Below are 17,121 nucleotides of genomic sequence, written 5' to 3' on the forward strand. Positions count from 1 at the left end.
AGCTAAAATTCAGCTCATTAATTTAAACTGTTATAACTATAGAGTCTGGATTAAATCAACAAAAGCAAGAAGACTAAGTGTTAAGGCAGAAATTGTGTAAATTATCCTTGTTACCTGCAATATAACTTTTAGTGAAGGTTGTGGCATAATTCTTTAGAGCTCCATTGCCTATTTCTTGCTTGTAGTGAGGAGGATTCTGGGAAAGAAAGGACATTTATTAGCAGAATAGGAAATAAAGAATAACTTGAAATAGGTAGCATGAGATTACTGTGGTTTCCCTTCTCTGTAGCTGTGAAGATTTAATTGTATTGAATATGTATTTACCTCTTTGGGTAGCAGATTTTGGGATGAGAACTCCCCAAGTATTATTAAATCTCCTCTCAGATGTTTCCAAATAACCCCCATTGTCTTGGCTCTGAAATTTATTGTATTACTAAGCCACATATTTTGGGAAGATGTATATGGTGATGAATTTGTGCACCAGCTTTAGGGGCAAAAATTATTTTCTGCCTAGAAATATGTGATGAGTTAATGGGTCAAGTAGCGCATCACACTGTGACATCACTTGCACTAAGCAGACAGGGGAACCTATACAGGTCTGTCAGCCTGTACATGGGGGATGTCAGGAGAGCAAAAGGGGGCTGTGTCTGTTTTGCTGCGCTAGGACAGGGTGCAACACGCACTCTTCTATTATCGTTAGTGCTTTTAATTGGTGAAGTCCAGTGTGGAGAAACCAAAGTCCATTCCCTGTTCACCCTGTCTTTAATTCAGCAAGATCAGTACCCTTTAAGTCACCATTGCTGCCAAATCTGGCTACTAAATCTAATTTATAAAAGTCTGAGCTGTATTCAAGCACAGGTTTAAAACTGTTTTAATTTTGCAGAATGTCTGCATAACTGGTGAAAACTTTCTTCAGTTACCCAACAGAACTTAAAATGTTTTAAAATGAAACCAATTTTTGTTTCCATTTAGATAAGTATAATGTTTCTTACATGATTAGACAATATTTTTCCTCAAAAAGAATTCTGATTCATCCAGTTCACTAACAGGATGATCGTCCGTGAATGTGAAACTATCCAGTCGCTCGTTATATCCTTACTGGTCAATCTGTCTATTGACAGTAAGGCTGTCTATTAATTACTTGTTATTCAAGCTGTGCTCTGAAGACATGGATATTACACAATTGGCTGAGGTTTTTCAGCATACTCTGTAAATGTGCTACAAAGAAATTATCTTCTCAAAGTCTTTGTAAAGAGGAAAAAAGGGTAGTCAGTATACCAACTTCACAGGTGTGGGACTAAGAGTGTGACTTTAAGAACATCATTGATTTATTGTTTGTTCGGCTTGAGGTGTTTAGGTCCTGATTCTTTTCCAGGGGACCTAACTTTGTGCTGCAGTTTATATATAGCTATATATATTATAGCCTCAGTCTTTACATTGACTTTACATTGACACAGCTGCAGCTGTGAATGTTTAGCAATTCCTCAAATACAACCCCAAGTTTTTTAAATTCAGCTCCCAGAAAATGAAACTGCGACCCATCATTTCTCTTTTTGCAGTTCCATCCCTCATTCATTTAATTTCTTTGAACTTTTGCAATGAAATGTGGCCAATGATCATATGGGCAACAGCCTCATTTGCTCTGCAGTTCCAGTTTATGCTTTTGTCTGGGGTTGTCCCATGTGCTGAATGTAGCAAGAATCCTGTAAAAAAAAAAAAAGTGTACACTTTTTTTTTTAATTGCATGGGGGTTTTTATTTAAAGAATGTGTCATAATGTTTATTCACACAGGGGCTGAATTAGGATTTCCTGGGCAACTTTAATTCTAGCATTTCCATGTCTTTCCAGTACTTGACTTTACAAAATCAATAATGTTCTTTTACAAGAAAAAAATTGATGGCTAATTTTCAGCTCCATGTATATAGGGAAATGAAAATTTTCAGATATTATTCTTGAAGATATTAGTGAATTCTTTTCTTAAATCTTTTCACAGATTTTTAACAAACAAGCTATTATTCCTGAAATATATATCCATGGCAAGTAGATTGGTGCTTGTGAGATTTGTAAACCTTTTAAAGCTCTGTTTGCTGGAATTAGCTCAGGAAAATCTTGCTTGTTCTATATCTATATTTATACAGAATATGACAGTTTGTTTAACTCAAAATGTTATTAGTATAAAGGAGGCTATAGAACTGATTTTGTCAGTGTATTTTAGTGTCCTGGAAAAGACTGCATCGTGTGCCATAGAGACCTTCAGAAATGGTAAATAGAGAGGAGATTCTAGCTATTGTTTTCATTCCTTTGCATCCTTGTTTGAAGTCATTTCAAATCAAGAGCATATTATTTTGCTTGCTTTGTATTATACTTTTACATACAAAAACGCTTAAGGATTTCTCATGAAAAATTCTTTTTGTTATACAATTGTTTTAATTTCAGAATATTTTATGTAAGAGCTGAGTTAAGATTTTTATACACAATATTAAGAAGCCTTCAAATCATTAAACAGATGTTTATTACTGCATTATTAGGGTAATGAGTGGAACATGATTTGGGGGAACAAAATAGAGGTCTTTTGAATCATCCATGTTTTGTTCATAAATCATCTGGTGTCACAAATTTTCCGAGGAACGTTAATCAGTTTAATAGAAACTGATTTTTCTTGCTTTTCAGGAAGTCTCCTCACTCCCCTCTCCCTCCCCCCCGCAAACTAACCTGGTGTGGAGGAGGTTACACACACTTGTATTTTTCTATTACCTTTTGTTTAAGATGTTTTTACTCCCCAAAACTTTTACTAATATTTTCATAGTCATTTTATGGAATTTTTGCTTTGTTAAATGATACAGTACTTATTTGGCATTGCACTTGATAGGAGAAGACGCAATGACATAAATGCCTATCGGTGCTGCCAAATAATTTCTTGTGTTGAGATGGGATCCTCTGCTTGCTTCAACTTGGTACGAGAATCTGGGAGAGCTGTACAATGTTACGAGAAAATAAAATCTGCCCCCATGTCTTTAATAAGATGAGTCCAGTGAGTGGGTTTATTATGTAGCTGAACACAAGCTGACATGCAATCTGCAACTTCTCGAGCTACCAGGGAAATTCATTTCTAAAAGAAAGATGCTACACGTCCAGAGGCCGTATGATACGTGATTTGTTCTAGAGCAGTTTAACAAAGAAAGATTTAAAGATTAAATTCTCAATAGTTTGAGTAATAATGAGAAGAATGTCACTTCAACTCACAAGTGTTTGAAAAGAGTGGGTACCGAAGATGAAAGTGAATTGTTTAGGGTCATAAAAGGACTATAACAAGAAATAGAGGTATGAGATTAAGAGAAAGAATAATTAAGGCAAATATTGGGAGACATTTCAAATCTATTTAAGGCTAAGTAGACTTTGATGGAGCTATGCTGATGGTGAGTTCTAGCTAAGATATTGGCTCAGTCTGTTCTCCTTTTCCACTCTGAGGAAAAAAAATTGGTCTTCTAGAGCTGGTCAATACAGAAAGATGTGAAGATGTGGAAGCAAAGAAAAATAATTAAGATTTTGAAATCTCCATTAACACAACTTTCTTCTTTTGCAAAAGAACAAATATTGCAAAACCTATTGATTTTGTTACTTTGCTGATAGTAAAAGACAGGAAAATAAGTCTATCATTCTCCTTTATTATATCAGTTTATGTAATCTTTTGGCCGGGGATTGCAAGCAAATTGTGCTCCCCTTTTCCTGACTATCCCTGATTGCTGTTGTGTAAAGCCTGAGACTCTTTCTTGCCAATATTATGTTTTCACTTGGGAAGTAAATAGAGGTGCACATACTTAGGGAATAGGTGATTACATATAATATACAGTATACTATCATTGTAATGCAAATAAGGCAATGATGTGTCCTTCAATGAATACAGCCAATCTAACAGTAAAATATAGCTTATAATGGAATGGAAACTTTAAGTGGAGGAATGAAATGTACATGTAATTTTGACAGACTTAGAAGATATTTCTCTTTTACTAATATGCCAAACATTGCATCCAAGCGATTACACTGACATTTGAGAAAGCTCCTTTTGACATACGTAGTGTATCGTCTAGTGCAGTGTTCATGAAATTAACATTTTCCTGAAGTAATCATATACAATTAAGTGACCAAATAGTTCTGAGGCAATACAACTGTATTTCACAAGAACTAAATATATTTCTTCACACTGATCCTGCATGTTTTAGTTGAGCAGTCATTAGCATGTTTATAATGGTTCTAATTTAGCACAACATTTTCTGAATTTTATCCTTGAGTCATTTACAAATTGTTCATATTGAGTAAACAAAGGAAACAGATTGCATTTTATACTTAGTAATTTATCTGAAAGAAGAGGGGAGGGTTAATTGTCTGAAAGTTTTGCTCTGTTTGGGGAAGTGATTCTAGTCTTGCATTGCTTGGCACACAATGCCTTTTTCCCTCTGTTCTGGGGGGAAAAAATAAAAGAATGGAGGAGTGAGTAAAATGAAAAATTAGGAGCAGGACAAGATTTGCCACTCCCAAAGGGGAGTGTGGAGCAGAATTGGAGCTGGCACGAGATTATCTAAAACAGTTGGTGCATTCCTTAATGATCAAGTGCTTGAGAAGTCCAGCTTGCTCTCACAAAGCATCTGTGTTGATGTTTATATCTGTGCCCTGCTGTATGGGAAAAGCATGCTTTCTCTTGTTGCTTTTCTAAAAATAGTGTGGCATATAGTATTGTATGAGTTATTTTAAGAGAACAAAAACATTTGCAAGGTTAAAGGTTCTGCTTTTTAATAAATAAATAAAAATAAAGGTCAGAACTGTATCTTGGGTTATTCTTTCCATGAAATTCAAACTCCTTTTTATCTAGAGTTTTGCACTGAGCAGAATGCATTCTGCTCAGTGCAAATGCTCTTTGCACTAGAGAATTCCTGTTGAAACAAGCCATTTTAGGCAGAATTGGTACAAGCTTGAGACTCTCTACAGTTTTTCCCGCTAGCCACATCATAGAAAGCAGGTCTGGAAATCACCCCCAGTTAAATTCCAGTGCTTCTGTTTAGAATGTCTGTTGTTTCATGCAAGATCTAGACCATTCAAGTAGTGCAAATGAATTCAGAGGAAAACCAGAACATTTTAATGCCTAATTATTTTTAGTGAGCTTGGAGAGTTTTAATTAAAAGTTAAGAGAGCTCTCCAAGCTCTTACAGTTCTAATTTTATCATATTGTGGAAATCTTGTCACTGTGAAAAAATGTACAGCAGTTGGCAGATTTACTTGGTTCCCTGTCCTAAACAAAACTGTAATGTTAGGTAGTCAGATCTCGGTCGCATTTCCAGTATTGCTGTTGCAAGAAAACATCTACCGTGAGCTGACTACCTTTTGCATAGAATTGTATTCAGGAAGGCTTCTTTGCCCTTTTCTTGTTTTTCTTTTTTTCTTTTTCCCTTTTTTGGTTTTACAGTACTGCCTACAGGTTGCATTGAGAATCAGAACCAAGTTCTAATTCATGATCAGAAATGTGCTAGGTGTTCAACAAAACCCTTCTGAGATAACCAGCCTGTGCCAAAAACGTCACAGCCTCAATAGCCAGGGCAGACAAAGAGGTGGATAGAAACGAGTCAGTATGAGAGGAGGAAGGAAGCGACTGGCCAGGATTACTTGGCTCCTTAATGGCAGGAGCAAGACATAGAACTTAAGAGTGATTTTTTTTTTTTGCAATTTGCAGTAAATGTAGCAAAAGGAATTAGGAGGTTTTCCTGTTCTAAATATCATGTTGTCCATTTTTTGTGTTGTGATTGTATTTTTGTTTTTCAAGAACTTGGCTTTTGAAAGCTTATTAAATCAAGAAAAACTTGAAAAGTTGGCCAAAGAAACCAGTTCACTGGCTAACAACATGTTTGAAACGCCTTATATTTTAATTTTCTGTTAGACCACAACAATTAATTACTGTAGAGAACAGTATGGAAATTGCGAAGAATGAGATGAGATTCCCCTGACCTGCCTCTCCACTGACAGCAAGATTGAAGCCAAGCTGCTTATGAGCAAGAGACAGTGGCAGTACATTGCAACTATGGATGTTAAGCCTTCAGGCTGATTTTTGATTAGTTTTGTATTGTTGCTGTCTCCTTTTCTTTTATTTAAAGTTTATTGAAAAAGGAAAGGATAATTTGTGTTTGAAAGAAGAAAAAAAGTAACTATGGCAACAAAGAATCTATTTTAGTAACATTACACAAACTTTACATCCTTGGATCAAAAAAGAATAGATAATATCAACTGGCAGTTAAGTTTCTGACAGTCATGGTTAAATTATATTTTTATTTCTCATAATTATGAATGTAAATGTAAAGTCCTTAATTTAATTTTGAATTGTTACAAGATTATAAAATCGTGTTCTTTCAGAGTGAATTAACGTTTTGCCTTTCCCTTTGATACCAAAATGTTAGCGTTTGCATATGATTTTAAAATACATAATATGAAGCGTGAAAATTAAGAAATATTTTTACAATATAGATCTATGCTAGGTGGTTCTTTACCTCGAGGAAATCTGATGGGCAGTGAACTCACAAAAGGCATGTAAGCAAGCTGTTGTCATGCACTCAGAGATGGATCAGTTAATCAAAGGTCCCAACACAGATATATTAAAACTCATCACTGGATTTAAAAAAAAAAAACTTAATTTTCTGAATAATTCAATTTTTTTATAAATGGATCTAATAATAGCACCAATGGACCTGGCGTTTTAGTTTAATTGTAAGTAACAAACACTGACTGGAGTAAATCTAAATTGTGCTTGACTTTTATTCAGGAATATTTATAGAGTACTCATTTCATTTAGATTTTTCTAATCTGAACAGGATTTAGTATTCTATGAAGAATACTGAAACAAACCTTCCTCTTTCAGATGCATGATGGGTTGTGTTGTTATTATTTCAGTTGCCAGGTCCTTAGCTTCACTTAGCTTCCTCAAGCTTCACTTCGCACTTGAGGCACAGGGTGAGATGTGCAAAGGTACAACAGGGAGCAGGGCAACCAAATGGTAGCCGCTATAATGTTTATTTGCACCTTTGGTTTTGAGGGAAAAAAGCAGCTCTTCTCCTGTAATAGGAATCCAGTGTGGTAGGACTTGTAAGCACACAAATGTCTGTCCCAAAGAGTTTATAATCTCATTTAACATTCTTTCAAGGGAAAAAAAAACCATACAACACTTTTTCTCTAACAAATATTTGATAGATGCTGACTGGGTAATTCCACTTGTGTTGTTTTTCTCACAATATAGACTTGAATGAGGCATTTGAACTCATTTGACAAAGGCTGATCGAAAGGACAGCTTTTCTCCTGTGGAGCTGAAGGCAAATAAATGTAATGAGAGTAGCTTAGAGAATATAGAACATTAGAGATGGAGGAACTTGCATATTGTTATGTAGTCCCAAAGCTTGCAAAAATACGATCTTTTTATGTTTAGCAATATCTAGTAAAATGTAATGGGGTATAACTATAGACGATAGTTCTGCAACAGAGACAAAGATGCCACTAATTCTGTAGTATTGTTCTTCTAAAATGCAGAAAGGAAGTTTATCCTCCTCCTACTGAGGATCTGATCATGTTTCAGAACAGTTTCTCTTGTAGTATGCCTGATTTCTCTTCTAATTCCCCTACCTTGTCTGTCCCAGTGCCTCTTTCCTTGAGATGTAACAGCTCAGATGCATGTAGAAATATGTCACCTATACCTTTGATTGAATTATATTTCTGTATTGTTTATGAACTTGCTATGCATTTGCAATCATTATTAATAAATCAATGTGCTTTTGTCTTCTGTCACAAAGTAATGTATGTATTCAAAAAGAATTGTATGCAAAACAAGTCATGTTTTAGAACTCATATCATTAATAATTATCAGTTTGCAGTATTGTTACAACATGTTTTGAGGGAAGCTTATTATAAAAGAAATAACAAGGCACTGCACAGTAGCAAGAATAAGACAGTTCAGTTGATCAGTGGTATAGGTGTTATAAATATGCCAGTCTGTACTATAGTGTTTTATTAAATCTCAAAAAGTCAAAGCTGATTTGAAATAATAATGTCTGACAGTCAGTGCTTTGAAGTTTTGTTGCTGCACTCTCACATTTAGGCTTTCTTTTATGTATGACTTTACCATAAAAAACAAAAACACACACACACGACATGAACACCTTTTTTTTTCATATCTGTATTTCAAAGAAAGTAATAGGAGGCTACTTCAGTGAATTAAAAGGGGAAAAAAAGGAACACCCCCCCGGAATCGATGAGGATAGGTGCAGGCCACTGTAAGGCCATACAGTATTCATGTAAGCTATAGCTGGAGCTGGTAACTTGTTGAAGACTGCAAAAGTGAAATTAAAAAAAAAAAAGAAAAAAGGGAAGAATAAGGAAGAGACAAGAGGCAAAAGCTATCCTTGATAGGAACAAGATGACTTTCATTCAGTCAGAAGAACTTGAGAGCTTGGCTGTGATCGCTAACACACTCGTTCTTCATCACCCGTCGTGCAACAAAGAGCTGGATTCCATCCATTCCATGACTGATTGATTACCCAATGGACAAATGTTAATTCTTTTCATCGATGCTTTGTCATTGTGGAGAGATCCTTTTCATCTAACACCTAGGCTTTTTTTTCTCGGCTTTTTTTTTTTTCTTCTGCTTATTTATTTTTTAACATCCTCTTTTCATTCACCTTCGCAAAACTGTCATGTCTAACAAGATTCTCACAGTACTTTAAACTCCTTTAGTCTACAATTGAAATTGCTAACAAAGTATGTAATAAACCGTGATATTAAATAATACTCAATGATTTCATTTAGTCATCTCAGTCTAATTATACTTAACTTGTTTGCTGTCCTTGAAAGAAAATTTTTCCTAGTTCACAAGAATATAAAGGATGAGAAGCTGTGTGTTGTTAATATAATAAATTGCTCCAGTGCAACTTCACGAGTTTGATCTTACATGTGTCAGTACAAAATATACTACTTTGCAGCATAAGCCCAACTGTGTTTTATAAAGTCAGTGAGAAGAGCTAAAAATGTATAAATGCTAATTTCTTTCTTTGCTTCTTTTATAATTGTCTTTAACAAGAATACCCCTGCCTGAATTTTGAAAATGTCGGGATGCACAAGGTTTTGGAATGGTGCTGAAGCAGAGCCTCAGTGCAGTGTGATGCAGTGCAGATGTGAATTCGGGCTTCTTCAACGTTCAGTGCTGGATTCCGAGTCGATGTTTTGTTTCTGTAATGAATCAAATCAGAAAATGAATCAATATGGATGAAGACATTTTACTGATGTCAGAAGATATCTTTGTAGATTTTATATGTATGTAAAACTTAATTTTCAGTACAGAGAGAAGAAAAAAATCCCTTTCTGATTCACAAACCTTTTCAAAATGTGTGTTTGTGAACACAGAATACAGGACTTGAAGGGAGACATGCCTTTCAAGTATAAGCCTTTATATTTAGTTTCATGTCTAATGTGGAGGACCTCCAGAGAGCTTTAACACACATCATTATTTTAAATTCTAAAAATTATGCAGATTAAACCTGCTATTTGAAAATTTACAGGAATTTCAAAAGAGCTATTTCTACAATATTTTTTACAAGTTTATTGAATGACCCATTGTGTGTTTTTGTAATCTTAATAACAAAAATACAGTAGCTATAAATTGTGTGGTCAATAACAAAATACAGTAGCTATAAATTGTGTGGTCAGATCTATAACATAGAGTTTATATGAGATAGGGGTGATTAAAGAAATGCTTCTTAAGGAATTTTTCAGTCATTTGTAGAGATAAAAATTGTAACTAGCAATGTGATTATATCAAAAAGAAGGCACACAGATAGAACTGTTTTCCATTCCAGTTCTTTCTCAGTCTGTCTTTAGAAATATGTTTTTTGCCCTTATGTAATATAAGAACACTACAGATAAACATGGGTGTTCTTAAGAACATTAAGAGAAGAAATAAAGTGCTTTTGAGGAAAGTATTTTATCAACTCCTGTGATATTCTAATTGTTTCTTTTTTTTAAATTTAAATGTTTTTCCTTCTTTGAATGAATTGAGGAATATATCTTAGTTAAAAAGCAGTAGAATACATAACCTATAGCAAACATCAAAATAAAACTCTGAAGCTCTTTTTTTTTTTTCAGGGATGAGGGGTCTGAAATTTTGGCAGGGGAGAAACACAGAAACATCTTTTTAAACTAATGATGATATCACAAAAAAGGACAAATTATAATGTTCTATTGATAATTGATGGTTATTTCTTGATTCTTCTATTATCAGGCCAGAACTCATAAAAGTAATAAGTGCCTGTTATTGTTAAAAGTAAATTGTTATTACATAACAAGTATTTTAACACTGCCTATTGCAACTTACAGCTCCTTAATTTTGTCTCTTTCATAGAAAGATATAATTAGTAAATAAATTAGCTTTTCTACTGAAATATTACTTCAAAAACATTTACGAGCTGTCTTGTCGTTCCACAGAGGCTTGCATGTTGAAAATGTGTTGCAATTAAAACCTGATCTTTGATCTTTTGGTAGTTACAGTTTGGTTTGCTTTCTACTGTTTTTTGGGGTTTTTGTTTGTTTCTTTGTTTGATTGTTTCAGATGAGTGATGCTAATGTGAATTTTTAGGCTGAAATTACTTGCACCCTAAAATGTGATTGGCCATATGACCTTTTTCTTCCTTAAACTTCTCCTTAAATCTTTAACTCCTCCTTTTGTGACCTCTTTGAATGCTTCTCCTCCCTCTGAGTATTTTTACAACCCTCTGAGGTGGAACAAATTGTTACCCGTTGCATTGATGCGATCTCTGTTGCCATTCTTAATCTGGGCTTTTTGCTTTTGTTTTCACTTGTGTGAGTGCTTCTGATGGGAGTGCTGACCAGAATTTGAGCCATGATTTGGCCTTAATCTGCCAGTAATTTAGCAGAAGATAAGTCAGGCTGAATTCTGCCTTCTTGTACACCCCAGTGTTAATTCTTAAGTGACTGGAGTGGGATCAGGGCAAACATTGTCAAAACTGGGAACATTATTAGTTATTTAGAAAGCATTGTGTAAATTGATCTCCTCCTAACTCAAACGGCAGCTTGCTATGAGAGTTTCTAACAAGCTAAGATGTATGGCTCTTCCCAGTGTGTGCGCTAAGAAACAATGTGCTCAGCAGCACCCAGAGTGATATGTGGTCTTATAATGAAGGCTTTTTGCAAAGATTCGTTTTAGGAATACAGTTACATTTAAATAATGTTTTTGATATCTTGCTAAACTGGGCCTAAGGGTTTCCAAGGAGTTTAGCACAGTCGTTGTTGATGAGTCTGTCTACCAATGAAAGTAAATGCAAAATGTTTAATGGAGATGATTCTATTATTACTAACTGGGAAGGGAAAATAAGTGTTCAACTGTGTGTAAAGTTTTCTTGATAATTGTTTAAAAATCTGAAGCTTATAAATCTGCAGTTCTTAAAGTCATAAAACTCTGGATCACAACATCAACCATAAGAATTCCCGTCTTAAAAATCACTTTTGTAAGTTATCTGGAAGGTTATGTATAATTTAGACTTCAGAGCCAATTAGTTTAATTTAGGAACTGAAAAAACCTTTAGATTTTATTGAAGTCTGTTATGCTTAATATCAAATTTTCTAGTGGAGTTGGGGACTGATCATATGAAACTTACTAAGGCCAACCTTCTGCTTTCTCCTAAGTGTAATGACTTCAGTGACAGTTTTGCCTAGAGAAGGCCTCCCAGATCGGGGCAAAGATTTGAAATGTATTCTGAACTTCAAATTATGAAAGCATATCTTCTAATCATTGCATGTTGTTTATAGTGTACTGAGAAAATTTCTGATACTGTGAACATCCAATACGTAGAGTGCTTTTATGAATTCCATGGAGACATTATATGAATAACTTTTGCATTGACATGGGTATAAAAATGGGTTTCAAATGTCACTGTGTGCCAAATTTCCAAAAAAAGCTTCTAAATCTTCATGTATAATTTCGAGTGTACAATCATTCTCAAATGAAAAAGACAGAATTTGTATATACATTGGCAATCTATGCATGTAAATTGGCAGTTAGCATGCATAAATCCCGAACGAAGTTTTTCTTTCAATTAGACCCTTGTTAAATCCATAGTAACTCCATTAACCTCGGTGGAATTACTTTGGATTTAAAATGCAGTTAAATGAGAACTCTGTTTGGCTACAAATTCATTTCCCTTTGAAACTATGGTCCAACTAGAACAGGGAGAACAGTTTTAAAGTGAAGGTGGCACCTGTTTCCTGATGTGTGAGAATATATTTGATAATTCTTCTTTTTTTTTCTTTCTTTTTTTTTTTTTTTTTAAAAATAGATTCATCCTGCATGGAAAAGCTACTTTCTAAAGACTGGAAGGAGAAGATGGAAAAATTAAACACAAGTGATCTCCTTGGAGAAATTAAAGGTATCTCACTAGATCAAATTTTAAATGTTTCCATATATTTTAAAAAGGGGATTGAGGATTTTTTAAAGTTCAGAAAAAATAATAGAAATAACAATCATAACTAGAAGGTGCTTTCCTCTTTCCAGTCAACTCACCCTGTTTTTTAATGTTTATCTTTGAGATGATGGATGCGTCTGCCAAATAAATAAATTAGAGTATGTCACAATCAGTTATAGGCAGCATCAAGGATGTTATCACAAACACCAGGTTAATTACATTAGTTCATTGACATTAGCTATATATCTCTGTGACCAGAGGAAGAGGAATAAACATCTTGAAAACATGGAGTTACTAGTACTTGGTACTATTTACTCCCGGTTGCACAAACTATATGTAGAAACTGCTTTCAGATTATAAAAGGGGCTAATTGTGTGATTACTGTTCTAAATCTTTGATTCAAAATTGGGGGAAAAAAAATACTTGTTTATATTCATGCTATTCCTGTGGAGAAAGAGCAGCTCTGGATGAGATTTGGGACCTACTGAAATCAGTGCAAGTTTTATTGCCTATATAGACAGTACATCCCAGTATTTCTAATGTGTGTTGAACCAGCAATCTAGTAAAAGTGCAATTCTCTTGACAATTAAGTACTAAATGTAGAAAACTTGAAGTGTTTTTCCCCACCCATCAATTCTTCCATGGATTTTTTTAGTGAAAAGAAATTCAGTGTTATTGATTAAGCAACAAATTAAAAAGGTGCTTTTTTGTGCTGTGAGAAGGGGTCATAAGGCATGTTTGAGGAGTACACAAGGTACCTAAGATTTATTTCTTTCATTGGTATAATTTTATTAAATAGCAACTACAAATATGTGGAAACAAAGAATCATGTGCATCATATTAATAAATCTTTACTGGTGTAAAAAAAAAAAAAAGGTAGTATTTGATGAAAGTTAATGCTTACGGTTTTACATTTCCACCAGGGAAACTTAAGATTTTTTTATTATACAAACAGATGAAAGATTGGCCTTTTTTAATAAATAAATTATAATTGGTCCTTCAGCTGATTCAGGGCCAAAATCTGTTGGATTCTCCTGTTGGTAGAATTATGACAATGTGTATATATTACGCAGGTAAGAAATCCTATCGTAATGTCAGTGGCGGTTTTACAGGAACATGTTAAAATTGACTGTAACAAAATCCAACAAAATTATGTCTTGAAATCACATTCTATTTAAAGCCGTATTGTCTCTTAATAGTGTGGAAAACATTGAATGCTAGTTTGTCCATTAATTGCACAATATAGCTACTTAGTCTTTAAATAGAAACTACTTGAATGCTATTAGTGAATCAAAATTAAAAGAGGTGGGATCTCTAACAATGCAGAATAATGTTCTTTATTCTTTTATATGGCACAAAAAGCTTTTTTCATGAGCTTTCATTTATTAAAAAAAAAAAGTTTGTTTTTCTGGATTTATATTATTCTTCCTATTTTCTTAGTACATATATTCACTGCAGCGTGAATGGGCAGAGTTCTTGCTCCTAACCCTTTTCTCATCTACCTACAAAGCATTCTTACTCAGATTTGGAAGAATTTTCAACTCATTCAACTACCTTTTCCAGGGGTATAGGCTGTTAGCTGTATGAAAAGGATCACCTGATTAGGCTCACCAGATGATGTGTTGACAGCCACAACTTACTTCCTCTGTCTCATCCCTAGAAACCTATCCTTAAGTGGCCTTAATGTCTGCACTATTTCTCTCCGCTACTAGTTGACTTCCAGTAAGATGCAATGTTGAATTTTTGCTACTGCAACTGCATTTAACATATTTCATGAACAGGCGAAAATACAAAAAACCATATGCAAACATGGAAGATAAATGATGGTTGCTGTTATGTCATGCTTTACACTTACAGTATTCAAACCTCTTGACAAAGACATTTGTGTCATTTTATAGCAGAAGAAAACAAGGTGCAGTGTTACGTAGCAGGAGAAGTGGCAGGTCTGACACAGGACTCCTTTCCTTCGGGCTCCCAAGCCAGTGGCCTAGCCGCTGTCTCCAGGCTGGTTAGCTCCTAGCTGATAAAATCGCTATCAGCCTAATAGCCTGGTATTAACTCATGTTAGCATTTGTGTGCCTTAAATCATCTCAGAAAGAAAAAAACCCAACCCAACAATCTAACCTATGGCAGCATGAAAACCAGATTACAAGAAGGAAATAAAGCAAAGTAGGGGAACCAGAGAATTTTTAATCTGCCAAAGAAGCATACATTAAAAAAAATCTTTTCAGTGTTCAAAGGGGTAGATTTCCAAATCATGAAGTTCATTTTCATAGTGCTGAATGAATTTGCAGTTAGGTAACTGGCAGGGCACACTGAGGTCTGAAAGAACTACTTTTGAAAATGTGTCATCTTTGGGAGGTCAAATATCTTTTTCCTTAATTTCCATTAGACTCTATGTCAATTTATTTAACTGGCTGATATTTGTGGCTTTTGTGCAGACTTTCTCCTCATATTACTGAGAGCCTGACTTAAAGACTTGAAGCGATGCAGTAAAAATAAATAAATGAGGTCATTAAGGAAAAAAATCTTGATTATAAGAAAGTGAGGTGTGGTCCTGTGAGGAACTGCTCTTTGCACCGACTGTTACTGGGAGTTGTTTATTTTAAAGAGAAGGCGTTCTTGCTAAGGATAACCTGAGCACATATTCTTCCTCTGCGTCTGCACAACTACAACCCTCCCCCCTTCAGTGAAAGACTAGCATCTTGGTTGTGGGAAGGCAGTTCACTAAGAATCAGTGCCAGAAAAAAGGATGAAAGCAGAAAAAAAATGTACCACTGACACAAACTGTTTCTATTCACGTTTGGGAAGCACATAGACGAGAAGAAAAGATAGTTGGCTGAGAGAAACAAATAAAAATGGTATTTTCTTGCTTTACCTTCTATATTTAGAACACAATAGTGTTAATCAAGATATAATTATAAACTATATCTATTAATTCAAACAATAGAAGCCAATACAAAAGTAACAAACAGTCAATCATTTATTTTTTCTCTAAGTGGGATTGTTCCTGTTCACAATCACTCTTGCAGAGTGTGCTTCATTTGTAAAACTGCTTTTTCTGAGTTTCTTTATTAGGATTTCAGTTATTGATAATGGTCCAGATTCTTCCTTGAATTCCAGCCAAACAAGCCATTGACTTCAGGGAGGTTGCATGAAACTCAGAGGAGCATTTGGCAGAATGCTTTGTAGCCAAATTCCAGTGGTTAAATAAGTCTGCTTGTTCATTTGATATGTTTATAAATGAAACACATAGGTCAAATTTTCAAAGGTCTATGAAGCAGTTGAGCTGAGTTAAATGACCTGCTCACCTGGAAAAAAACCCACAGCTGCCCTTGCAAATCATTTGATTGTATGCTATTTGCCAGTGTGTGCATGCAAATACGTTTATTTAAGGTATACAAGCAATTTGTTAGGCTTATGTCCGGCTTTTGCAGTGTTGTTTTTTTGTATAAAAATTAGGATCAGGAAATACTTTTCATTCTAATTTTTGCTATCATGTATTTGAATAAGCAAAGTGGTGCAGGGCTTTTTTCTAAATTTCCAGATATTTGGGTGCACGGAGTTCTATCCTCACCCTCCCTCACTGCATGTATTTCTATTGCTTAGTTATCTAGTTTGTCTTCAGCAGCCACGGCTAGGCAGAGTAGCATCATTTATCACTATACAGAGTCTGTTTTAAGTTTTCTGTTTCTGTTCCAAATATAAATCTCTGGAATAGCATAGTCTTGCATGCATCAGGCAGTTGTCCCACGGAACTAGCCCGCAATGGTCTTTCTCAGTATGCAGGGTCTTTGAAGATCAAATACGAAAGGTCAGTCTTTAAGTAACTTAAGCAATGATGTTATCGTGAAAGGGTCAGAATTGGTCTAGCAGTCTTAGAGAAGAGTGACTCCTGGGTCACCGGCTACTGTGTTGCAGGTTAGTTCTCTGGCTTCCATTGGTGGTGTTTACAACTGGAACTATCTATATTTATAGTCATTGTGACTTGAATGTCACATGCTGTCTTTGTACAGTATACTCTATTTTGGGAAGGATAGTGACTGATGTCCGTAGCTTTATCCAGTGCAGAAGGCTGTTTGCATTATGTTTCCCGTATTTGTTCCTTCCCCTTTTATATTTGCTACTTTATTAAAAAGAGCCTACACCTCCTATTTCATGTGACATGTACACATTTAATGGCCTCAGAATATTTGGATAGGTGGGAGGCAGCATGCCTGTTTCCTAGGAAATGTTCAATTTAGTAAAACGAAGCGACTTCACCCACTTGATAGCCTCCTTGTAAGATACACTATAAACCATATGGAAAATGATATTTGTCCCTGGTATTAGAACACAGGAGAGATGGAAAGAGGTGTTTTCTAGGAGCATTTTTTTGTGTGTGCGTTAATGACTGGAAGAGAACAGTGAGGCACAACTGTTTAAATCTAGTAATTTAACACTATCCATTTCTGGAATAGTCTTGGAGAGAGTTCTGCATGAATGAATCCTTGAGAAAGTTATGGTTTCTGTGTTTTTACAGTGAATTAATTTTTTTCTTAAAATATGCATGATTTACAAAACATTCTAAAATGCTATTTTTGCTTGCATTTTATAAAATTTGTCTTCACAGATAATCTTTCGG

General features: G+C 34.8%; 1 protein-coding gene across 15 annotated transcripts in view; it reads left to right on the forward strand.

Moving 5' to 3' along the window:
• The window catches only part of SOX6 (SRY-box transcription factor 6), a 375,857-nt gene that overhangs the window by 188,364 nt on the left and 170,372 nt on the right, over nucleotides 1-17,121 (forward strand). For all 15 annotated transcript variants that reach the window (XM_075162744.1, XM_075162748.1, XM_075162750.1 and 12 more), the window contains one exon: nucleotides 12,372-12,461. In XM_075162744.1, the coding sequence (XP_075018845.1) occupies nucleotides 12,372-12,461 (90 nt within the window). The remainder of the gene's footprint in view (nucleotides 1-12,371; nucleotides 12,462-17,121) is intronic.

Source organism: Calonectris borealis, chromosome 14 (genome assembly GCF_964195595.1).
Source record: "Calonectris borealis chromosome 14, bCalBor7.hap1.2, whole genome shotgun sequence".
Lineage (NCBI taxonomy): Eukaryota > Metazoa > Chordata > Aves > Procellariiformes > Procellariidae > Calonectris > Calonectris borealis.